General features: G+C 42.5%; 3 protein-coding genes across 5 annotated transcripts; all 3 read right to left on the bottom strand.

The window, feature by feature from the left end:
* Positions 1–539: 539 nt before the first annotated feature.
* On the bottom strand, positions 540–4,909 carry cdk21 (cyclin-dependent kinase 21). 3 transcript variants are annotated; one of them, XM_046415785.1, is made up of 8 exons: positions 4,743–4,909; positions 4,222–4,481; positions 3,741–3,873; positions 3,117–3,284; positions 2,686–2,795; positions 2,534–2,584; positions 1,855–1,987; positions 540–1,249 (listed from the first exon to the last, which is right to left on the bottom strand). In XM_046415785.1, exons 2-8 carry the CDS (start codon positions 4,449–4,451, stop codon positions 1,172–1,174), a joined length of 903 nt encoding a protein of 300 aa, XP_046271741.1. In that variant the 5' UTR covers positions 4,452–4,481; positions 4,743–4,909; the 3' UTR covers positions 540–1,171. The 3 variants fall into 3 exon arrangements, with proteins under 3 accessions (XP_046271741.1, XP_046271739.1, XP_046271740.1); XM_046415783.1 differs by having other exon boundaries at positions 4,222–4,486; positions 4,743–4,902; XM_046415784.1 differs by having other exon boundaries at positions 4,222–4,908.
* Positions 4,910–5,254: 345 nt separating this feature from the next.
* Positions 5,255–10,879, bottom strand: retsat.2 (retinol saturase, tandem duplicate 2). The gene is made up of 11 exons (XM_046415782.1): positions 10,645–10,879; positions 9,477–9,659; positions 8,982–9,223; positions 7,914–8,115; positions 7,628–7,825; positions 7,419–7,538; positions 7,005–7,143; positions 6,653–6,762; positions 6,395–6,564; positions 5,899–6,058; positions 5,255–5,793 (listed from the first exon to the last, which is right to left on the bottom strand). Exons 1-11 carry the CDS (start codon positions 10,799–10,801, stop codon positions 5,645–5,647), a joined length of 1,830 nt encoding a protein of 609 aa, XP_046271738.1. The 5' UTR covers positions 10,802–10,879; the 3' UTR covers positions 5,255–5,644.
* Positions 10,880–12,760: 1,881 nt separating this feature from the next.
* nmt1a (N-myristoyltransferase 1a) lies at positions 12,761–19,421 on the bottom strand. The gene is made up of 12 exons (XM_046414569.1): positions 19,264–19,421; positions 17,069–17,174; positions 16,573–16,717; positions 16,344–16,462; positions 15,570–15,661; positions 15,338–15,454; positions 14,727–14,897; positions 14,528–14,636; positions 14,259–14,429; positions 13,994–14,158; positions 13,743–13,880; positions 12,761–13,298 (listed from the first exon to the last, which is right to left on the bottom strand). The coding sequence occupies exons 1-12, from the start codon at positions 19,365–19,367 to the stop codon at positions 13,278–13,280; spliced, it is 1,458 nt and encodes a 485-aa protein (XP_046270525.1). The 5' UTR covers positions 19,368–19,421; the 3' UTR covers positions 12,761–13,277.
* Positions 19,422–19,689: the final 268 nt, after the last annotated feature.

Here is a 19,689-nt window from a genome sequence, read left to right as displayed (position 1 = left end):
GACCCACTAGAAATGTGTTGTGACATCTACATCTGCAGAGACCCTGCAGTCCGACCGGGGAATGAGACTCCAACCATCAACTGTTTTTCTCCAGAATAATCTAATGATGTGTTTACAAACAACTGCTGTTTGTAGTCGTTTTAAAAGACTTCCTGTCGTGTTTCGTCTTTCTCTATTGGGTCAGAGACTTTTAAAATCTCAACACATACAAAAAAAATACAAAACGGCCTGCACATTCAGATACCAACAATATTTTGTATTTTGAATGAAGTGCCCGTTTATTTCCTCCTCCTTGCTCTGAGTTCTGTAGATCTATTAAACTAGCTTTTCACTAACTGTTGCAGCACTGCCCCCTGCTGTTAAGACTGTGGAGTTGCAAGAGAAAAGGATGGGAACAATATGGAGGACACCCAATATCATCTGCACCTGCTAAATACATGAAACGTACTCAAGCCAGACGTCTTTGTTCCAACTTCTAATCTACCCGAATGATTCATTAATGTTATCGATGGTGTTGCATTCAAGTGCAGAGACACGTGTGGGGGACAATTATTTATAGAAATGCTTCTCGAATGAACAGCATTAAAACATGTAGAAAAAATATCCTGTGTGATCTGCCAATACAAACATGAACACAGGTGTAATCTGATCCAGTGATTACACCATAAATACCTTCACAAATGTGTCTAAGTGTACAACAACAACAAAAAGAGCTTATTTTTTTCTTAAACAACATAAACCAACTCATAAACTCAAAGGTCATCCATAATAGGGTCAGGAGGAGTTTGCAGCAGAACAGGATCCCCTTATTTTTACTAGTAACATTCAACAACAACAAAGAAGTGCTACATTACATAAATCAAATAACAAAATACTTTTACTCTGCTCATATGAGGGCCAAATTTAACCATCAGGGACAAATCCTCCAAAAATGTCTCAGATTTTGTCTTCTGAATGAATATTTTGGAATTCGATTTGGTGCCATCAAAGCCAGCCGGGCATAATGTGGTTCTTTCTCTTCACAGATGTTCAGAAGGTGCAACCCCGAAAGCGGGCCACAGCTGAACACTCACGATGCTGGTGCGCACGGTGGGTTTCATGGCACGGGACTCGTTAGCAGAGCTGACAGTGTGGGCGGAGGAGGGAAGAGGAGCAGCTGAAGTTTCCCTCTTCAGAGCTTCGTGAAGAAAGGGTGAGCCAGGGCTTTGGCGGCTGTGATGCGACCGGTCGGCCTGAATGTCAAACATTGCTGCGGGTAAAGAAATGTAAAGGAACCTATTCAGTCTGACGAGCGGACAACAACAAAGCAACACAACCTGTATATTTAACTCCGTGAAATGGAGAAAAGCTGCAACTGAATCCTGTTAGCAGCCTGACTCGGACTGAAATATCTCGGCAGCTACTGGACGTTCACGGTTCCCAGAGGATGATTCCTACTGACTTTGATGGTCCACTGTATTCAGGTGGTTTAAGTGAAATATCTCACTGGACACGTTAATACTAAAGCTGAGAGACTTGATGTTGTTGTACCTGCTAAACATCAACATGTTAGCATACTCGCGTTAGCATTTAGCATTCGGGTCATGGAGGTCTTTGCACATCATGCACTGGTTCTCTATCCCTCAAGCCAACTTGATGGAAAACTTTTCATCCGGACGGAAACGACTATTCATCAGTTAAACTACTAATCACATCAGTATTACTGCAGTATTTTTTTGGTCTATGATGGCCACTTACTCGACAACTAATTAGTCAAATTCATTCATTTTGTTCCAGAATAATTTAAACCTGAACAAAGTCAGCGGGTGTGACGTGTGAAGGATGTCATGAAAACAGAAGCAGAGATCTGCTCACAGACAGGAGGTCCTTCTCGTCTGGCCTCAGGCTGGGCAGCAGCTTGGTGCAGGAGCCCTTCGGCCCCCAGCTGACAGAGTATGAGATCGGGCTGTCCTGGGGCCAGTCCTCCTCGTCGGGCAAACCAATCACCCTGAGAGGCATACCAACAAACTTCACTGACTTTTAAACCTTTATTTATTTAAAAGCAAATGTTTTGCACATATCCTTACTCTGCATTGCTTGTACTGAGTGCTGGAATGTATCTAACTGCAGGTAACTGTGTTTTAATACTTTATATTTCTACTACAATACATTTCAGAGGAAAATATTGCTCTTTTACTTCACTACGTGCATTTGACAGTTGAGGGCATCTTTCTCCGGTTAATGCAAAAAATATTCTACTCAACTAATAAATTAAAATTGTTATGGATTAAGTGGTTAAGTAGTTCAAATCAAAATTTTGCATGATGAGTACTTTTACTTCTGGTACCTTAATTATATTTTGAAGTTTTCTGACATTAGCAAAAATTTGAATTCAGGACTTTTTCTTGCTACAGAATATTTCTGCCCTGTCGTGCTGCTACTTTTACTTACGTAAAAGTTCAGAGTACTTCTTCCACCACTAACTGTACGCGGGTCCCCATAATGTCAATATGTACTGCATTATATGTATATAGAAATATACCCATATACTCACTCAAAGATTTTTTGCAGCTGCTGTGCCTCTGTGTATCCCTGAAACAGCGGTCTGTTGGAGAAAAAATGTAGCAGTGAGTGTTTCACCTCTTGAAGTGAACTCTCCGGAGCCACATACCTGATCCAGCCAGACATGGACTCGGCTCTCCTTACCTCAAGAGGAAGAGCTCGGCGAAGATGCAGCCGGCGCTCCACATGTCCACCGAGGACATGTAAACGGAGTTCAGCAGCACCTCGGGTGCTCTGTACCACAGTGTCACCACCTGAACAAGGAGGGGGGGGGTCATACGAGGACAGAATGTAAGAAATAAAGACACGCAGCCAAGGGGGAGAAAGAACAGAAGAATATTTTTCACCTCGGGCCGAAGAACAGAGAGGACACGTCGCTTTACACAGAGAAAAACAGGAATCAGTGCAGTATTTAGTCTTCTAACTCAGTCGCAAAACAGAAGTCAGACCTTCTGATCTTCCTGAACTGATGGTGTTGCATTCAAGTGCAGAGACAGGTGTGAGGGAATATTATTTATAGAACAAAGAGCGCTAATGAGTTACGCCAGAACAGGATTACGTGCCGCCTCACTTACACCTGGAGTGAGAGCGATATTGAAGGTGTAGATGCGTGCCAGTCCAAAGTCCGCAATCTTGACTTCTCCGCGGCTACTGACCAAGATGTTTTCTGGTTTCAGGTCTCGGTGCACCACCATGTTGGTGTGCAGGAAGTCCAATCCTCGCAGCAGCTGCTGCATCACATCCTGTACAGGTGGAAAAGCAGCACAGCATGACTTACTATTCTGTTGGAAGAGCTGTGTCCAATTCCCTGCCTCCTTGGAAGTGCTAGAGCTCTCACCCCGAGGGCCTTGAAGGCCTCGAACTTGCAGTTTTACTACAGCTTCATCCCTACATTGTGGAAAAGCTCATAAGGCTTCAGTAGAATTTGAGATTGCAAACTGGATGTTCTTGATAAGATTCAGTGACTTAAAAGGTCTCTCACATCTGATGTGTAACCTGAGAACTCGTGTGAGCATGTCGAGGTGTACACTTGTAAAATCTGCCACAAATGCTACAAAAATAATAAAATCACCCTGTGTATGTCTCAGCAGCGAGTATTTGTCTAAAGACCATGACATGGGAAAGTTAAAATCCTGTATTTTCAGGTATACAGTAAATATACTTAAATCCATGCAGCTACACTAATCAGGGGTTCTCACCTTGATACAGTCACGGCTCAATCCAGACACAGGAACCTTGGACAGGTAGGTGGACAAGTCTTGGTCAATGTATTCCAACACCAGAGTGAGGTCCAAACTCCTGCCCACTGGTACAACAGATGCATCCAACAGCCTGGACAGCACAAGCAGCATGGGATCAGAAGACACATACAAGAAAACATGTGCAGCTCTGTTGGTCTGAAATATTACATGAGTGGAGACAACACATACAGAGACATAAAATATCCAAACTGGTACAATGAAGTAATAATTTCAATGATGATTCAATAAATATTTTTTTGTCATCTGATTCATTGACTTTGAATTGTTTCAGCTGTATTTGTACATTTTCATGTTTTAATTCTAGTCAAGAAACTAGTAACCAAGGCTGTACTGGAACAGAAAGTACAAATACACGTACCTCAGTACGCTACTTGAGTAAACGTACTTAGGTCGCATTGCACCGCTGACACAAACTTACTTGACTATGTTGGGATGATTGAAATACTTCATTTTACGCAGCAGCGCCACCTCGCGGATCATGACGGGAGGGATCCCGGTTTCTGACGCGTCACTGCGGATCTTGAATTTCTTCACCGCCAGGAGGCGCTGTTTCTGCCCCGCCTCTCTGGCTTTGAACACTTTACCGTAGGAGCCTTCCCCGACTTCAGCCAGGAGCTCGTAGCACAAAGGTTTAGCGCAGACGTCCATGGTGTCCAAATAAATTCAGAATAAATTTACCTGAACTTTACAGATAAACATGTATTTCAGGGTGACATTAGTTAAATATTAGTTTTTATTTTATTTATTTTTTTACCCACTTTTATCACAGAATTCAGGTCAAAGGTTAAGCTAGCTAACGCGGCTGAGTGAGGAATGCATGCTAGCTAGCTAGGTGAAAACACCTGCCACACACGACACCTGTAATGACAACGCTTTGGAGGTATTAACGCGTTGAATTTCGGCCTTTTCGGGTACAGTATCCGATGTTTTTGACTTTACCTCAGACTATTGTGGCTCTCCCCGCTCCATCCCTCTGCCCCCCCTGCAGCAGGACTGGAGCCAGCGGAAAAAATCATGAGAAAATCACACCCCTTTTGGTCGCCCACTAATCAGAACAAAGCTCACATTCTTACATGTCGGTGAGCCCACTTCTTGTGCACGTGTCCACGTAAACACACGAACGCGCATGTGTTCAGTATTTAGAAACATCATAAAAAAAAACAAACAAACAACCATAAAAGTCGTTCATGTTTGTTTCCTGTTTGCCCTTTCAACAAAACAGTAGCCGAGATTTCTAAATAATGAAGCACCCAAAAAGTCAGTTTACACTTACAGAGTTTATATCTCAGCTATTAGCAGCAAAGTGAATCTGTTTATTTAATTTTAGTTAGAATATTTTCGTAGTGTCATCATGTTTGATTTGCAGGGATGTTAAAATGGCAAAACATCTGCTAATACTGGTGATAATTAAGTTAACCTGTTTGACCAAATATTATGAAAAAGCCAGCCGATTTATTGTTTGAACCCTTTAATACCGAGAAAGGGAACAACCTTTGATACAACCTCTGCCACAAACTGTAAACACACCACAGGCACAGAGTCAGATTCGAAGGCATTTCAGAGCACAACAGCACACAGCCGTGAATTTCAACATGGTGAATGGGTTATAAAAGCTCATAAAAGCTGAACATGTGCAACAACCCACGTCTTACATTACTCACAAAGCTGAAGTATTCAAGCATGAATTAGTGTTGGTGTGCATATTTTAAAATGCAGACAAAGCTTAGTGCTATGAGTCGGTGTAGCGATAATAAGTCATTTGTTCCATGAAACCTGGAGTCTGTGCTGAGCCTCCTCATAAGAGGGTTGGGCTGGGGGGGGCGTTAATGGCACACATGAAATTACTCCCCTTTCAATTTGTCATTCATGAATTTTGTTTTCTTTGCCAAGGCGATGGCATCCAGGTGGAGGTTGCGGTTGAGGAGTGCCGAGCCGCAGGTGAGAGCTCCAGCTAGAGCGCCGGCAAAGCCACACAAAAACACATCCTGACCTGCGACACAAAAGACACAACATGTGCTGAATTTAGATACCGTGAAGTCCTGTCAGGAAATGCAGGCGGTCGCTGGATGATACGACGCCGCTCAGAGGGACCTACCTGTCAGATAGAGGTTCTTCACTGGAGTCTGAGGTCTCACTGTGGCGTTGAGTTCAGGGCTGAATCGGGCGAGGCCGTGATCCGCTCCGTAGATTTCACCTTTGGGGGCTCCGATATAGTGTGTGTTTGTGATGGGGGTTCCAGCATCAATGTACTCAATCTAGAAACATACAGAAAAACAACACAGGCATGTGATTATACAGGTTTTTATGAAAGCAGCGGTGCAAACCTGGTTTCAGAACGTGACTGAAGACAAGCAAACTCGAAAGAAAGTTTGTCTGAGATTAAAGCAGTAAAAAGCAGTAAAAAAGTAAAAAAGCAGTAAAGCAGCAGTGAAACCACAAAATAGTATCAGGAATTCAGGGCATAAACAAGGGCATAACAATTAATTTATTGTACTGTAGATCAGGTGCATGTACACCAAGAAGTGCCAACCTACAGAAGCCTGAGGAGGACCAGCCTCGGTGCTCCAGGCAGACCCATTCAGGAACGTTACCTTGTCTCTGGTTATCTTGGGGAAGACGTCCATGACCATCTCCAGAATGGAGTCAATGAATTCCTGTTTCAGCTCTTTGTATTCAGGCCCCCTGTTGGTCACTTTGCCATCCTTCCACTCCTCAAACCACTCATATTTGGCAAAAGTGACCAGACTCAAGGTGGACTTTCCTAATGTGGAGGAAAAAAAAAACAGGACGATATGTCAGCTTCGCCAAGTTTCGCCGTATGCGCTGCACCACATCCTGTGTTTCTGTACCTGGTGATCTTTCCTCCCAGGTTGGATCTTTAGCTGAAGGAGAGGCGACGAACAGCAGGGGTACTTTTTTAGCAGACTCTTCCCTCTTTCCATTTAGGTATTTCTCAACGCTGGGAAAGAAAACAGGAAACTCCTTTGGTTAAAATACTGGACCAAAAGTGACTTACATCCAGACTACATTTATAACAGTATGTAGTGACTTTTTCACAATGTGGAATAAACAGTATATTATATATAATTCACCTGGTCAGTGCACATAATAAAAATCCAGCTATCTTATATATTAACAATTTTATGATTAGTTTGTCGTTGAGTAGTTTAAGTGGCCAAAAAATTGCCAGAGAGGACGCACAGCTCATCGAAATCGTTCTCGACAAAGATCCAGTAGTTGTCTGCTTTCAGGCCCAGCTCCTCCTTGGTTCCAGTCAGACCCAGAAAAAGACTCAGGCCACCTTCACCGTTCTTCATCATACCCAGCTGCTCCTGGATGTCTGCATGAGAGGAGTGTCACATCATACCAGTGCAACTTCACCAACAGATCGGCCATAAGAGCAACGTGAGAAAACTTAACTCATCTGTCAAGGAAAAATGCTAAACGAGCTCTTGTCCAAGTGCCTCACGTGTGAGGCTGCTTCTCTATGTTTTATGTCATTGTAAACTAAATATCTTTGGGTTATCATTAGTTGTCACCCAAAGATTTCCCCCAGGATTAACTTATTAAATTAGAAATGAATCAAAATATTTAGTTCCAAAGCCTATTCTTTACCTGGCATGGCCTGGAGCTCTTTGGGCAGGAGGCTTTGGTAGGTGTTGAAGATGCCAGCGTTAGAGATGACAATGGGGGCGTGAATATGTACCTCCTCTTGTCCTTTCATGACGCTCACACCTGAAACCATAAAAACAAACAAATAAACAGTGATTCTCCCCTCCGCAAGGGCTGCAAGATGAGTAAAACAAAAGTGAAGTCACACCCACCACAAGCTTCCTTGGCGCCATTGATCAAGATGCGGTTGACTGGGGCTCGAACCAGAACAGCACCCCCTGCCTTCTCAATGATGGGGATCATGTGGTAGGCAATTTCACTGGCTCCGCCTTTAGGGTACCAGGCGCCATTCAGGTAGTGAGTGACCAGCAGGCTGTGCATAGAAAAGCTGGCCTCTTTCGGCATGTTACCTGCAGATCAGAGAGCGAAGCAAATACTATGAGCAGAATTGTGAAGAGACGACCCGACCACACCAGAAGAGGGGCAGCTCCTTCCTACCGTAGGTGCCAAAGATGTAGGTGAAGACGGCCCTCAGGTCCTTGTTTTCTGTCAGTTCATTGACCACTTCTGTCAGGCTGCGTTGAGCCATTTTGAAGAAGAAGGACAGACGTTTTGCCAGGCCGGTGTAGACCAGGAACTTGGCAAGGGGGACGGGGCAGAGCTTGAGCAGAGCGAGGAACCAAATGCCCCGACCGACTTTCTGAAGACAAAAACACACAAGACACACAGATGATGTAATGAACAAACAGATAATAACAACGTGTGTGCAGTCAAAGGTGTTTTTTGAACATTCAACAGCTTTCCCGCTCTTTCGCTGCTCCTCTCCCGAACTGTTTGAATGTCATGCTGGAGTCAAACTGAGAAGAAGAATACATTTACATGAATCTGTGAAGCTGATGAGATAAAACATTAAAATTTATTGTCTTGTGTCATGTCAAAAAGGATTAGCAACAAAATGAACAACCGGACCTCGGCTGAGTGAGGATGCACCTTCACAGAAAAACAGACAAGCTTATAAAAGGAGGTATAAAAGAATACCTACAAACCTCAGACAGAAAACCTTATCAGGAATGACATCTCAAGAGCGTTACGATGCCTTTTTTTTGTTTCAGCTTGTTTTTAATTTATTCCTGCAGCTGCATCTGAAGGTTGATTTTTATAATCTGATATGAGCAATAAGTTCAAAGTCACGAACGGATAAAGAAAGTGGCAATCCTTTATCAGTGTGTCAAAGCAAAACGCTGTTGCAGCTCAGTCTGGATAAAATGATGCAACATCTCAGCTGATGAGAGGCCTTGCACAAATGCTGACCTTTGATTTACCGACCTTTGAGACCCTGAACATTAACGCTGACAACACCAGCAGAAATCTGCATGATGAAGCCTCTTTGTGCCAAAGTACAGTTTAGAAACACAAAGTTCACTGGGGGAAAGGCACATTGTAATTACATACATTTAAATAAGTTCAGGAGGTCATGAGATTATCACTGAACCAAATATTTAACTGTAGGTTTTTCACTGAAGCGGCACATGTTGTTATTTTGTCCCGATCACAAAGAGATCCCACCTTGACCAGCTTCAGGTACTCATCGATGGCCTTCTCCTCTCCAGGGAAGCACTTCTTCAGCTCCTCAGGGAAGCGGCTCCTGCCACTGTAGATGGGATAGCGGCGGCGGTTTTCTGGAGGCCCAAGCACAACGTGGTCGAAGGGATTCTCCAGCGGCTCCCACTGCAGCTGGCCGTTAGTCATCTGGTCCAGCATGCAGCGGAAGGGCTTGTGGTCCAACAGGTCGCCAATGTAGTGGATTCCTGAGGAGGGACACAGCGGACCAACCAAGACTTGCATGTCGGAAGGCAGTTTTATTGCCGTGCAAGGCTAAATCACGAAGAGAAGACTTTGCTACATAAAATGATCCCGTCATCCAAACTGAGGGTCATCTGCACAGCTTTTACATGCTCAGGTTCTGCGTGAAATGACAAACTAAACGAATCCTTCACAGCATTTTCCTACCTTTAGATGACAGACAGATTCATGAAAAGAAACAAGAGCCATCCTTCTCACCAACATCAAACTCAAAGCCCTTCTCAGTGAACGTGTGGCAGCAACCACCGGCCCGATCATGTTGCTCCAGAACCAGGACTTTCTTCCCCACCTTGGCCATCAGCACCGCAAGCCCGAGGCCGCCGATCCCACTGCCGATGACAATGGCATCCAGGTTCTCAGGAACTTTGCTGGCCAGAAAACCTAAAGGAAAGTGAGCAAAACACTCAAACGACAGCGTGGCTGTGGCACACGTGGAACAACAACAACAATAAAGCTGAGGACCTCAGATAACCTCACTTTGTAAATGTGAGAATTTATTGCTCATTTTTATGACTTAATGAACAGAAGATGTTTTGGTTTTCTGGATGAAATGAAAAATTACTTAATTAAAATACATTTTCTAACCATCTTTTGTCTTTTAAAATATAAATAGCTAATATAATATAATATAAACTGGCTAATAATAACCTTGGGTTACCTGAGGTCAGGAGTCCATGCTTCAGGTTGCCCACTAATCACCGTGTTTCAAGAAATCTGTATTTGCAATACTGGCTTCTACAACGTTTCTTCAACCTCAGAGATTTTATTTAATTTTGTTTTAAAGATTTGAATGACGCCCATGCGGTGACTTAGAGCTGTTACTGATGAATGTTTTCATCACCAAATCAAAGTTTTGTTCTTTTCTGCTTTGTTTATCAGCTTATTTAATCAACAAAATGTGAACAACAATATAAAACAAGAAAGGTGAGAGATCACCCTTGAGACGCTGGAACCACATTAATGCTTTCATATGCAAGGCAGCAGTTTGTTTTGCAGTACGAACTGCGAGGGAAGAAGTGACTTAATGCTCTGCCAGTGTTAGCTTTGATCAGGAACTAAGGAGAGCAAAACATGACTCTCATTCAAACAGACGCAGTCTTTGATAGAGTCCATACATCGAATAATAATAATGGCACACAAACTGACAACTGACTTTGGTGTTGCTCAGGAATATTTCAGTGAATGCTACAATCCCATACACACAGCCATACTGCACAACGCGGAAATTCACCTGCACGCGATCAACCTAGTTTAAATGATTTAAAGTCCACCTTCACTTTGAGGTTACTCAGCACATAACAAGTTCCATGAATTTCAACAGAAGTTAAGGCTAAACAAACTATTTAACCTTGGTAAGCTAACTCACCCTGCTTCAAAACTTTATTTTTCTCTTTTTTGTCAACCATCTTCTTCAACGGTTCACGAGTATCCGTTTCAAAAGGGTTGGGCCCGGAGCTGCCGAAGACATATTTCAGTAAAAATATAACCAAAGCGACAGAAATGATCGCTACGCTGATCCACATTGTGGCAAAGTTTGGGCTGAGTAGATGTCAACCACTGCGTTCACCGCCAGTCCACTTCCGCGTTAGAGCAGCTGAAGTGCCTGACGTGATGACGTGATGATGCCAGCCAATTAGAATGAGCGACAGGCGGTGTCGACCAATCAGCATCAACTTCAGTGTGAGGGCGAGGACCGGTTTTAGAAGTGACGGAAATCACTGCCCATCTGTGTTTCATAATGCAAACAGTACAGCAGCTTCGCTTGATCTCCGTGTTCCTTAAGGATAAAAATAAAAATAATGTTATAAAATCTTGATAAAAGATTATTACCAATTTACAAGTACAAATAAGTTTAGTCATTTCTTTTAAGGAAATTGCGCCTTTAATCGGTCTTATTTGCTTGAATCTTAAACATACGTTTGTTGAGTTTGATTTCATTGCCTGATTTTGTTATAACCCTTTTAATTATTATGGTCAGGAAATGTCTTAATAGTCATTTAAGACACAGTCAAGTGCTGTACCTCTATAAAGTTTAGCATTAGTGTTAGTAGTAGTAGTGTAAACACAGTAAACAGGCAAAACCTGTTAGTTGTGTTCTTCTATCTTGAAACGACACATCTGATCCAAATTGTTGCTGGAATTAAATACCTGCTCAAATATTTAAAAAGCTCATGGTATCATTTGCTTAATGCCATTATGAAAAAATAAACTGCTGTTATTTACTTTAAAAACCATTACTGACTTTGGTCACAAAGGTTTGACAGAATAAAAATGTTTACATTCACTGAGGAATATTGAGATTTCCTCTCCATTTCTTAAACAAGATTTCTGTGAAAATTTAAATGAAAACATGTAAAATCACCCTTTGACAAAACAACCACACAAAAACCTCACAGCAACTTCTAGATTTTATTTTTTTGCTCAAAAAAAAAAAAAAAAAAAATCACCTGCATCTTCAGTCTTTTCCTGCATCGTAACACCATGAGAGCCACTAATTCTTTTACATCCGTTTGCAAAAAGAACCAACATTTATTTGCAACGCTGCCGTTCATGGGCCCAGTTCCAACATCCACCCTGAGCCCTCGGACTTTAGCTGATGCCACCTGCACCATCGGCGTCGAGCCCCAGATGCTGCACGGAGATGAAATTCTACCTGCAGTGCTCATACGTCATATCATAAAGGTAAATACTATTGTTTGTCACTTTCTAAATCAAGCTGATAAAAGCATATTAGTGATCTTATTTCATGAGACAAGACAAAAGCAAACTGTGATCATGTCTTTATACAGCAAAGAAGTGAATACAGTATGTGCATGTAAACTTGTTGCCAGATCTTTCATCTTTTCCTCTTATATTAATTTAATATCTGACTACTTTTAAGACTTCCTCAAGCAAAGCCTTCAAGCGTGCTCTCAAGCGCATTCGGCTTCTAATTTTGCAGCCCTTGCAGACTTGCAGACTGGGCAGGGCGGACATTGAAACTGGGGCACGGTTAAAATGAAAGGGCCGCGGTTGCGAATCTGATCCGTGCTGATAAACATGTTGAGCAAACCCCGTCAGAATGCCTTCGACCTCTGTGTGGCGGTCCAACCTCATTCACAACAGGCTCTGATGGGGTTTTTTTGTTCTCCAACTGAGCTGGTCCATTGTGATCAGTCTGTGTTTTGGGGCTTCTTCTGTTAGTGCAGTAAGCTGGAGGAGGAGCGTCATGAAAGTTAATACCGATGAGAAGAAGTCCAGAAGACGAAACGGCAACTCTGGCATAAAAATCTTCAAGCTGTGCTGAAACAACCCCATAATGACTGTTGGGACAGAAGGTTTGATGAGAAAAATAAAATAAAACAAAACAAAACAGACAGGGTCAAGCATGACAAGAGAAATCGTTGCAGAAGCCCTTATCTTGTGTCCACTCTCGGCATTTATTACCTCATCTTTTTGAGCCTTTTACTCTTTAAAATATTTTTTGATCATTTTGATTTTTCTTTTTTAATCTCTAAAACTGAAGGATGTCATTTATTTTAACTGCAAAAAGCACTTTTAACATTTATGAATAAAATAAAACCATAGATTCTAGTCTGTATGCGTTAGGGCATAATCCGCAGTAATGTTTGATTTCATTTACATGTACTGTAGGTTTTGCAGGTATGCCAACAGTGAGAGTTTGGTATACAGTAATCTGTGCCAACTGTTCTTGTGTGTATGCGTGTTTGGTACAATCAAGACAGCTTTCAGATGAAATACAGTTATTTTGGATGGTAACTACAATGGCTTAAGGTCCATGTGATCGAGGGAGGAGGGAGAGCAGGAGACTCTCCCTGCCTCCCTGCCTGGCAGCGGTAGTGCAGGTCAAAGTTCAAAAGGTCAAAAAGTAAAAATGGGCGGGCGGTGGGGGTTTTTCCCTTCCTGAAGCAGGAAGTCATCAATCCATCAGTCAGGTGGTCAGTTCCCAATGGTGCGGTCTCTCCCGGCCTGGTGGGGACACGATGGCACACAGGGATGTCACTGCAGCACCAGACCAACCTGAGGCAGAAAGGGTGGGGCTATTAGGAAGGCAGGAAACTAGAGGCTACAGAGTTTCTGCAGGCCGCAGGATGACAGCATGATGGAAACCAGCATGAACGACATGAACTAACATTATTCATTATAATATCACATTTTTCCAATTGTTTCCCAGCAGTATAAGACAATAACTCATCACGAAATAATAAATCCAATTCATACTACCCAGAAAGGTTAACCAATTAAAATGATTAATTCATTCACGTCCATTTAAGTTTCTGTTAAAATTGACGATTGCACTTTGTCACTAAAATTGTATTTATCAGACAGACACATCAAATATTTAGGACTTTTGTAAATTAACATCTTCTAAAGCCTTATTTTTCTGAGGGACCTAAATTCAGCTCCAGATAGCCTGAGGTTATGACACTGCATTAGACAATGAAGCCCTCCTAGAAAATGTACCTTTTCTGATCCCATGCTGGGACATTTCCAATTGTACAGATAATACTGTAGATTGCCATCGCCAATACCGAACTTGAGCTTCTCCAAGAAAGTCTTGTTTTCCATTAGATCCAGTGCATTGAAGACATCAAACCCTTTCTGTATGAAGGGATGAGAAGGGGGGGGGGGACACTCATTAGTTCCTTGGATGTAAACATTTCACACACACACACACACACACACACACACACGGCTTGAAGAGGGACACACACCGATTTGGCCAGGATAAGGGCATCGGACATCAGGTCAAGAAGGGGGGTGACGGTGTGCACGTTGTAGAAGGAGTATGCTGCTTTTAGGCTGCGGTGCACAGGGTGGTTCATAATGGTGGAGGGCAGTGTGTAGAAACTCAGGAAATCAGTCACCTTGCCGTCACTCTGTCAGGAGAATTACACACATTTTCATAAAGCCTCTCAAGGATGGTTTAAAGACCAAATTGTTGGCAAAAAATACATATATATATATAAACCTTTTTACCTCCACCAGATAAGTGTCGATAATATTCTCACGGGGGAGCAGCCAGTGTTCTACCTCTTCCTGGTTCATGGAAGGCACCAGGTTGAACTGGCTCAGATACTCACGGAGCAGGCGATGCACCACCGGCACATCCTTCTTGGTCATCGGCCGCAGACCTTGAGTCTTAGGAGCCTGACGCAGCAAAGACAGGGAAAGAGAAGAATAAAGAAACGGCAGATTCAAGCGCTCTAAAATTTGTTTTTGTCAATTTTTCCCCTGTCCCCACTAACCTCAGGCAGGCGATATAACTTCATGGTTCGCTGCATAGTCATGTTCCTGCTCAAGTGGGAGAACTTCACCTCAATTAGTTTGCGTGGGTTCAAAGAGCGATGCCAGTACCTGTGCAGAGAAAAAAATCTGATTTGTCACGGACGCAGACGGGAAGGTGTGCTGCATACAGTATGTGGAGAGCGTTTCTGTCAGACCCACCTGCATGTGCCCACAGGTTTGGGCAGTACCACTCCAGCAGTGTAGACGGCCTGAAAGATACCCTGCAGGTTGACCCGTCTGGTGATTTCTCTGATCAGAACCGGAGCGACCCGTTTGGAGCGAAGCTTCTTGTGGACGCAGAGGAAATTGATCTCAACCATCTTCTTTTCTCTAAGCATCAAAGAAAACAATTCATCATGTGGGTGGGCAACAAACTCTAGAGTAAATTAAAAGAAAAAGCCTTTATATGGCAGCACTGAACACCGTTAACATCATCGTGTGTTGCACTTTTACAGTTTAACTGTAAGATTCTAATACCAGGAGACCACTATTCACACTGACTGTAATCAAATACAACCGCTCTGCTATTGACACATTTACAACGTTTAGAAAGTTCAGTTTTGTGTATAACACTACCACAAACTACAACTTCAGTGCTGAAAATATAACTCAATTAACAACTCTATGACAATGTCAAAAAACAAATCATTACAGGCATAATAAAAATGGCAGTCAGTATGCCTAAAAAAGTGGCCACTCAGCATATGTAATGTGGAAGGCAGTAAGACAGTTGAACAGTATTTCTATGCTGCCCTGCTGTGTTCACTTACATGTCGTAGATACGGATTGTAGCAGGAATGGCACTGATGAAGCCTACCAGCTTCTGGTTAGAGTTAACCCTCACGCCACAGTGCCACTGGGGCAACCAGCCAGGGGGCCGCAAGGCCCTGAGAGAGAGAGAGAAACTCTGTCATTATGTGCAACACATTACTGTGTTTTCCCATCACCTTTACTGATATTTTATGTGACAATTAAACGATTATCAGTTCTGAAAAGAATTACCAGAGCAGGAAGTCGGGGGAGTAGTCAAATCGGAACATGTTGTCATCATCTTCAACATAATTCTCATTGAGAAGCGTGTAAAGCTCCTTGAGCTGGTTTTATAAAAACATTACAGAATCAGACATTCAGACAGTCACAAACAAATACAGTGAAGTATTTGTTGCAGAAAACAAGAATAAATGAGAATGTTTAACTCTTTGATGAAAGCAAATGCAAACAAACATCTACTAAAAAATAATCAATCATTCAGTGCACATATCATTTTTCTGTTGTCTAAATGCCTACATGTCTCTGTGTATATCACAAATTTATTACACGCACACACACCATTTGTTCTGTATCAGTTCTGGGAAATTTCAATTTTTTAAGCATCTGATAACGCAAATTTTATCATACACACACAGCACATGCGCTCTAAAAATTCAATTCAAAATTTAACCTGAAAATGAAAAACATAACTGATATATCATCCTCTCTGTATCGAGAATTCTGCCAAAATCTGAGAAAATGAGGCATTAGCTTTACACATTAGCTACACCTTTTGTTTCCTTTTGGACTTTGTCGATCTCGGCTGCACTGACAAAACAGAAGCACTTCATTACTGTACTCATTCATCAACAATCACACCACTGAGGAGATGACCGCAACAAAAGACATGTTCAGTTTTTAAAAGGAGAACACTAAGAGCGCCGAGAGTCGAGGAAATAGTTACTAAAAGATAAATTTCTCATGTGCTTTCCTGCTGTGGGTGGGTGTGTCTCTACATTCTCTTACCACAGCAGGGTTCCCAAGGTCGAGGGTGTCCCAGCTGAAGCCCTGTGGGAGGCTGTAGGGCTCCTCACGAATGTTGTCTTTGTCAGGTTCAATGTAGCCATGTGATGTCACGGTCTCCCCTTAAGGAAAACAAAACAGTTTCTGACATGAAGCACAGAAACACACCATACTCACATTTTGATTGTTTGAAGTCTTGGAGGAGAACTGAAAGCGCTGACAAATGTCATACCTAGCTTGGGCACAGGCTGCGTGTCCCAGAACTGATAACTCCTCCGAGATGCCTCCTCCATGGTTTTGGCAGGGCCTTGGCCTACAGAGAACAGTTCAATGGCCTTCTGGATCTCCTGTAGCTTATCAGCTGGCAACGAATTCACCTGTTAGGAAAGTGAAAGCAAAAATCAATACTGTTAAAAGGGTCAATTTTCCCCAAATAAAATCAATATTTTCTATCTCACTAGTTTTGAAATTAAATATGAGGTCCAAAGTAGATAAGATTTATTGATGACGTGGCTGTAAACATGCAATTTCCAATCAGGAGAATGAGTAAAAATCTCTACATCTAGGAGACAGACACAGCTGGGTCTGCAGGCTACTATAACTTACTCTATCATGTTTTTGGGTGGTTTTACAACTGTAACTCCAAACTAACCGTGAACAAAACCATTTTTGTTTCTTATTAAATTTCAAGAGTTTAAAGGAGTTAAATTTTTTTTAAAAACTGATGCCTTGGCAAGTGGGTCCTGAGCTGCTTCTGTGGCACCAGATTTCTTCTTCTTTCTCTGCTTCTTTTTCTTCTTCTTGGCACCAGTGTCGTCACCCAGACCCCTGTCACTGAAACCGGACAGAAATAGGAGGCATCTCTATTAGTCTACTATCCCAAAGGAAAGCCGCGTCTAAATGTACTATTTTAAATCTCTACCTGGGATATGCTTCAGCATAACAGCCAGGATGATTATTGCCACATTATAAACACTTTTGTATTAAAATAGTATATGTGTAGTTGTGTTATCAGTCAAAATTATTCTCACTGCTATTCATCCAATATCATTTATGTAGTGAAATTAAGTCCTTGTTAGTTGGAAAAGGTTCATCTAGACTAAGCTTGAGAACAATTTCTCATACATAGCTGTTAGTTTACCTTGACAGTGTCAGGTGTAGCTCTTCAATATGTAGGAATACAACTACATCACTCTATTAGCAAGTAAAAACATAACGTGACAAGAAACTGGCAGGACACATAGAAAGTTCTAGAAATGGAGATTCTATCTCTCTCCATCACTTGTGTCAGGGGGTACAGGAGAGGCAAGAGGATACGGGATGGTACCACGCGTCCACCACATACAGGTGCTCATGTAGTCCCCCTCCCACCAGCCTGTGTGTCATAAACCCAGTTTTTTATCATTTCAAACCTGAGGAAGCACACACCCCCCACCACACTATCCCATTTCCTGGCCTGAGGGAGACTGCATACTTACAGAGGATAATCTCATTAGTGTCCGAAGGAGGAGAGAGGCCAAGCACTGGCCTGCATTTGTAACGCCAGCACAGATGGTGAATCACATGACCTCTGGAAGAAGCGTATGGTATCTACGCATGTGTACGTATGCATGTATGTACAAGAGGTCAGTGGCTGACTGGGACAATGGACAACAAAACATTGAATAGTTTGTTCCACAGGCTTCCATTTCAACAGAGTAGACCAGCTATAAGCCAGGACTGTTCTTTGTTTGTGTGTGTAGGGGGGTTACATGTGTTGCTTGAAAACCGCAACAGTGAAGCTCACACTGGCTTCACTTAATAAATAAGGTGATCATTTTCCCCTTAAAGCAGTGATGAGTCAAGTAGAAAAACATACATTTCTGTTATGGCAAATTGGTTTTAATCTTTCCTCGTTTTTTTCATATACTTGGGGTTTTTTGCCACTTCATGCATCTAAAAATCCCTCAATTTAAATAATCTGAGGAAAATTAATAGGAAAGAAAATCCACTCTGAGGTCAAACTGCTCAGAGCTCTTGACCACAATAGGGCCATAACCTGTGATGAAGGGTGACAAGTAAGCAATGATTTCTCTGAGGAGAAAAAGATTGGAAACCACTGTTTTACAGCAAGACTTTCTCCATTTTACTCAAAATGCAGACAGCGAGCTTGCAACGAGCAGGACGCGCCTTGGCTGCTTTCATCTGTGGCACCGTTCGCTAAACATTAACAGAAGCCATTTCCAAGTAAAGTAGGACTTGCAGCAAAGTCTGTTTGAAGCAACCGCCACTCAAGGCTAGACTGAAGACACCAAGCACGTTTCGGTGATTAATGAGATAATTAAAAGTTCGCAAACACACTATCGTGCTGCGCGGGTAACAACATGTACGTCTATCTTGTTTCACTTTTATTCGGCTGCTGTCTGCACCGAGATCCACGCCAGACAATGGGGGTTTGACAGCTATGTTAGCATGCAAGCTAACTAGCTAAATGTCAACTGGGGTTGCCATGAATTGCATAAGTTACAGGTAGTCCACAACAGCAAGTGAATAACATATCACACTGTCAACTAAATAAAAAGATTGCACTTTTTTCTGTGAGCTGCACACGTGATAGTAAATGTAGTATTTTATTACAACTGGCTTTCAAGCGTACTTTGGTTTTTCTAGCCCCATACTACGCCTTGCTAACAGGGCTGAAGGAGAGAAACGCTAAAGCCCACCCACAACAGGAATAGAACGCACGCCAAGCCAATCAAATCAAAGAAAAGCAAGGCAAAGACCATTACCAACCAATAGGATGAAGCCATATGGGCGGGACAACGTCCATCGATGGCTGTCGACTCCAACTACTCGCGAAGGCTTTAGCTTGCACTTGCTTGGCTAAAGTGTCCAGGAACGCGATATATTTTACACCGCTATGTAGATAGGGATGCCTTCTTACCCATCGTCAAAGTGGTGCTCTTCATTTTCACAGTCGCTGCAGTGTCCGTGGTCCTCTACATCTTCTTTCTCCGGCATCGGTGCTGTCTCATTCTCATCCGCCATCTTCAACCAGGAAGTGAGGAGCCACCGCGTGCCATCGATTGCTTTAAAGCTCCCTCGATGCTATTGGCTGTGGAGCGGTGACTGAAATAATGTCTTCACTGTTGTCTTCTGGTGTCTGCGTCCAAGAACTTGCACTAAGCACGTTCATAATGGAGTGTCAGCGGTTTGCTTTATCATGACCTTAAATAATAAGTGTGAGATTTGGTTGTTTTAATCTTTTCCTCTTTCATACATGTACACAAACGTCACTAAAACCACGTGATCCACATTTAGCCCAAAGTAAAAAGCCCATATGGTTCGTCCCAGTGATGTAGTTTTATGT

This window comes from Scatophagus argus, chromosome 16 (genome assembly GCF_020382885.2).
Source record: "Scatophagus argus isolate fScaArg1 chromosome 16, fScaArg1.pri, whole genome shotgun sequence".
Lineage (NCBI taxonomy): Eukaryota > Metazoa > Chordata > Actinopteri > Scatophagidae > Scatophagus > Scatophagus argus.
This window is presented reverse-complemented; position numbering and strand designations above follow the sequence as displayed.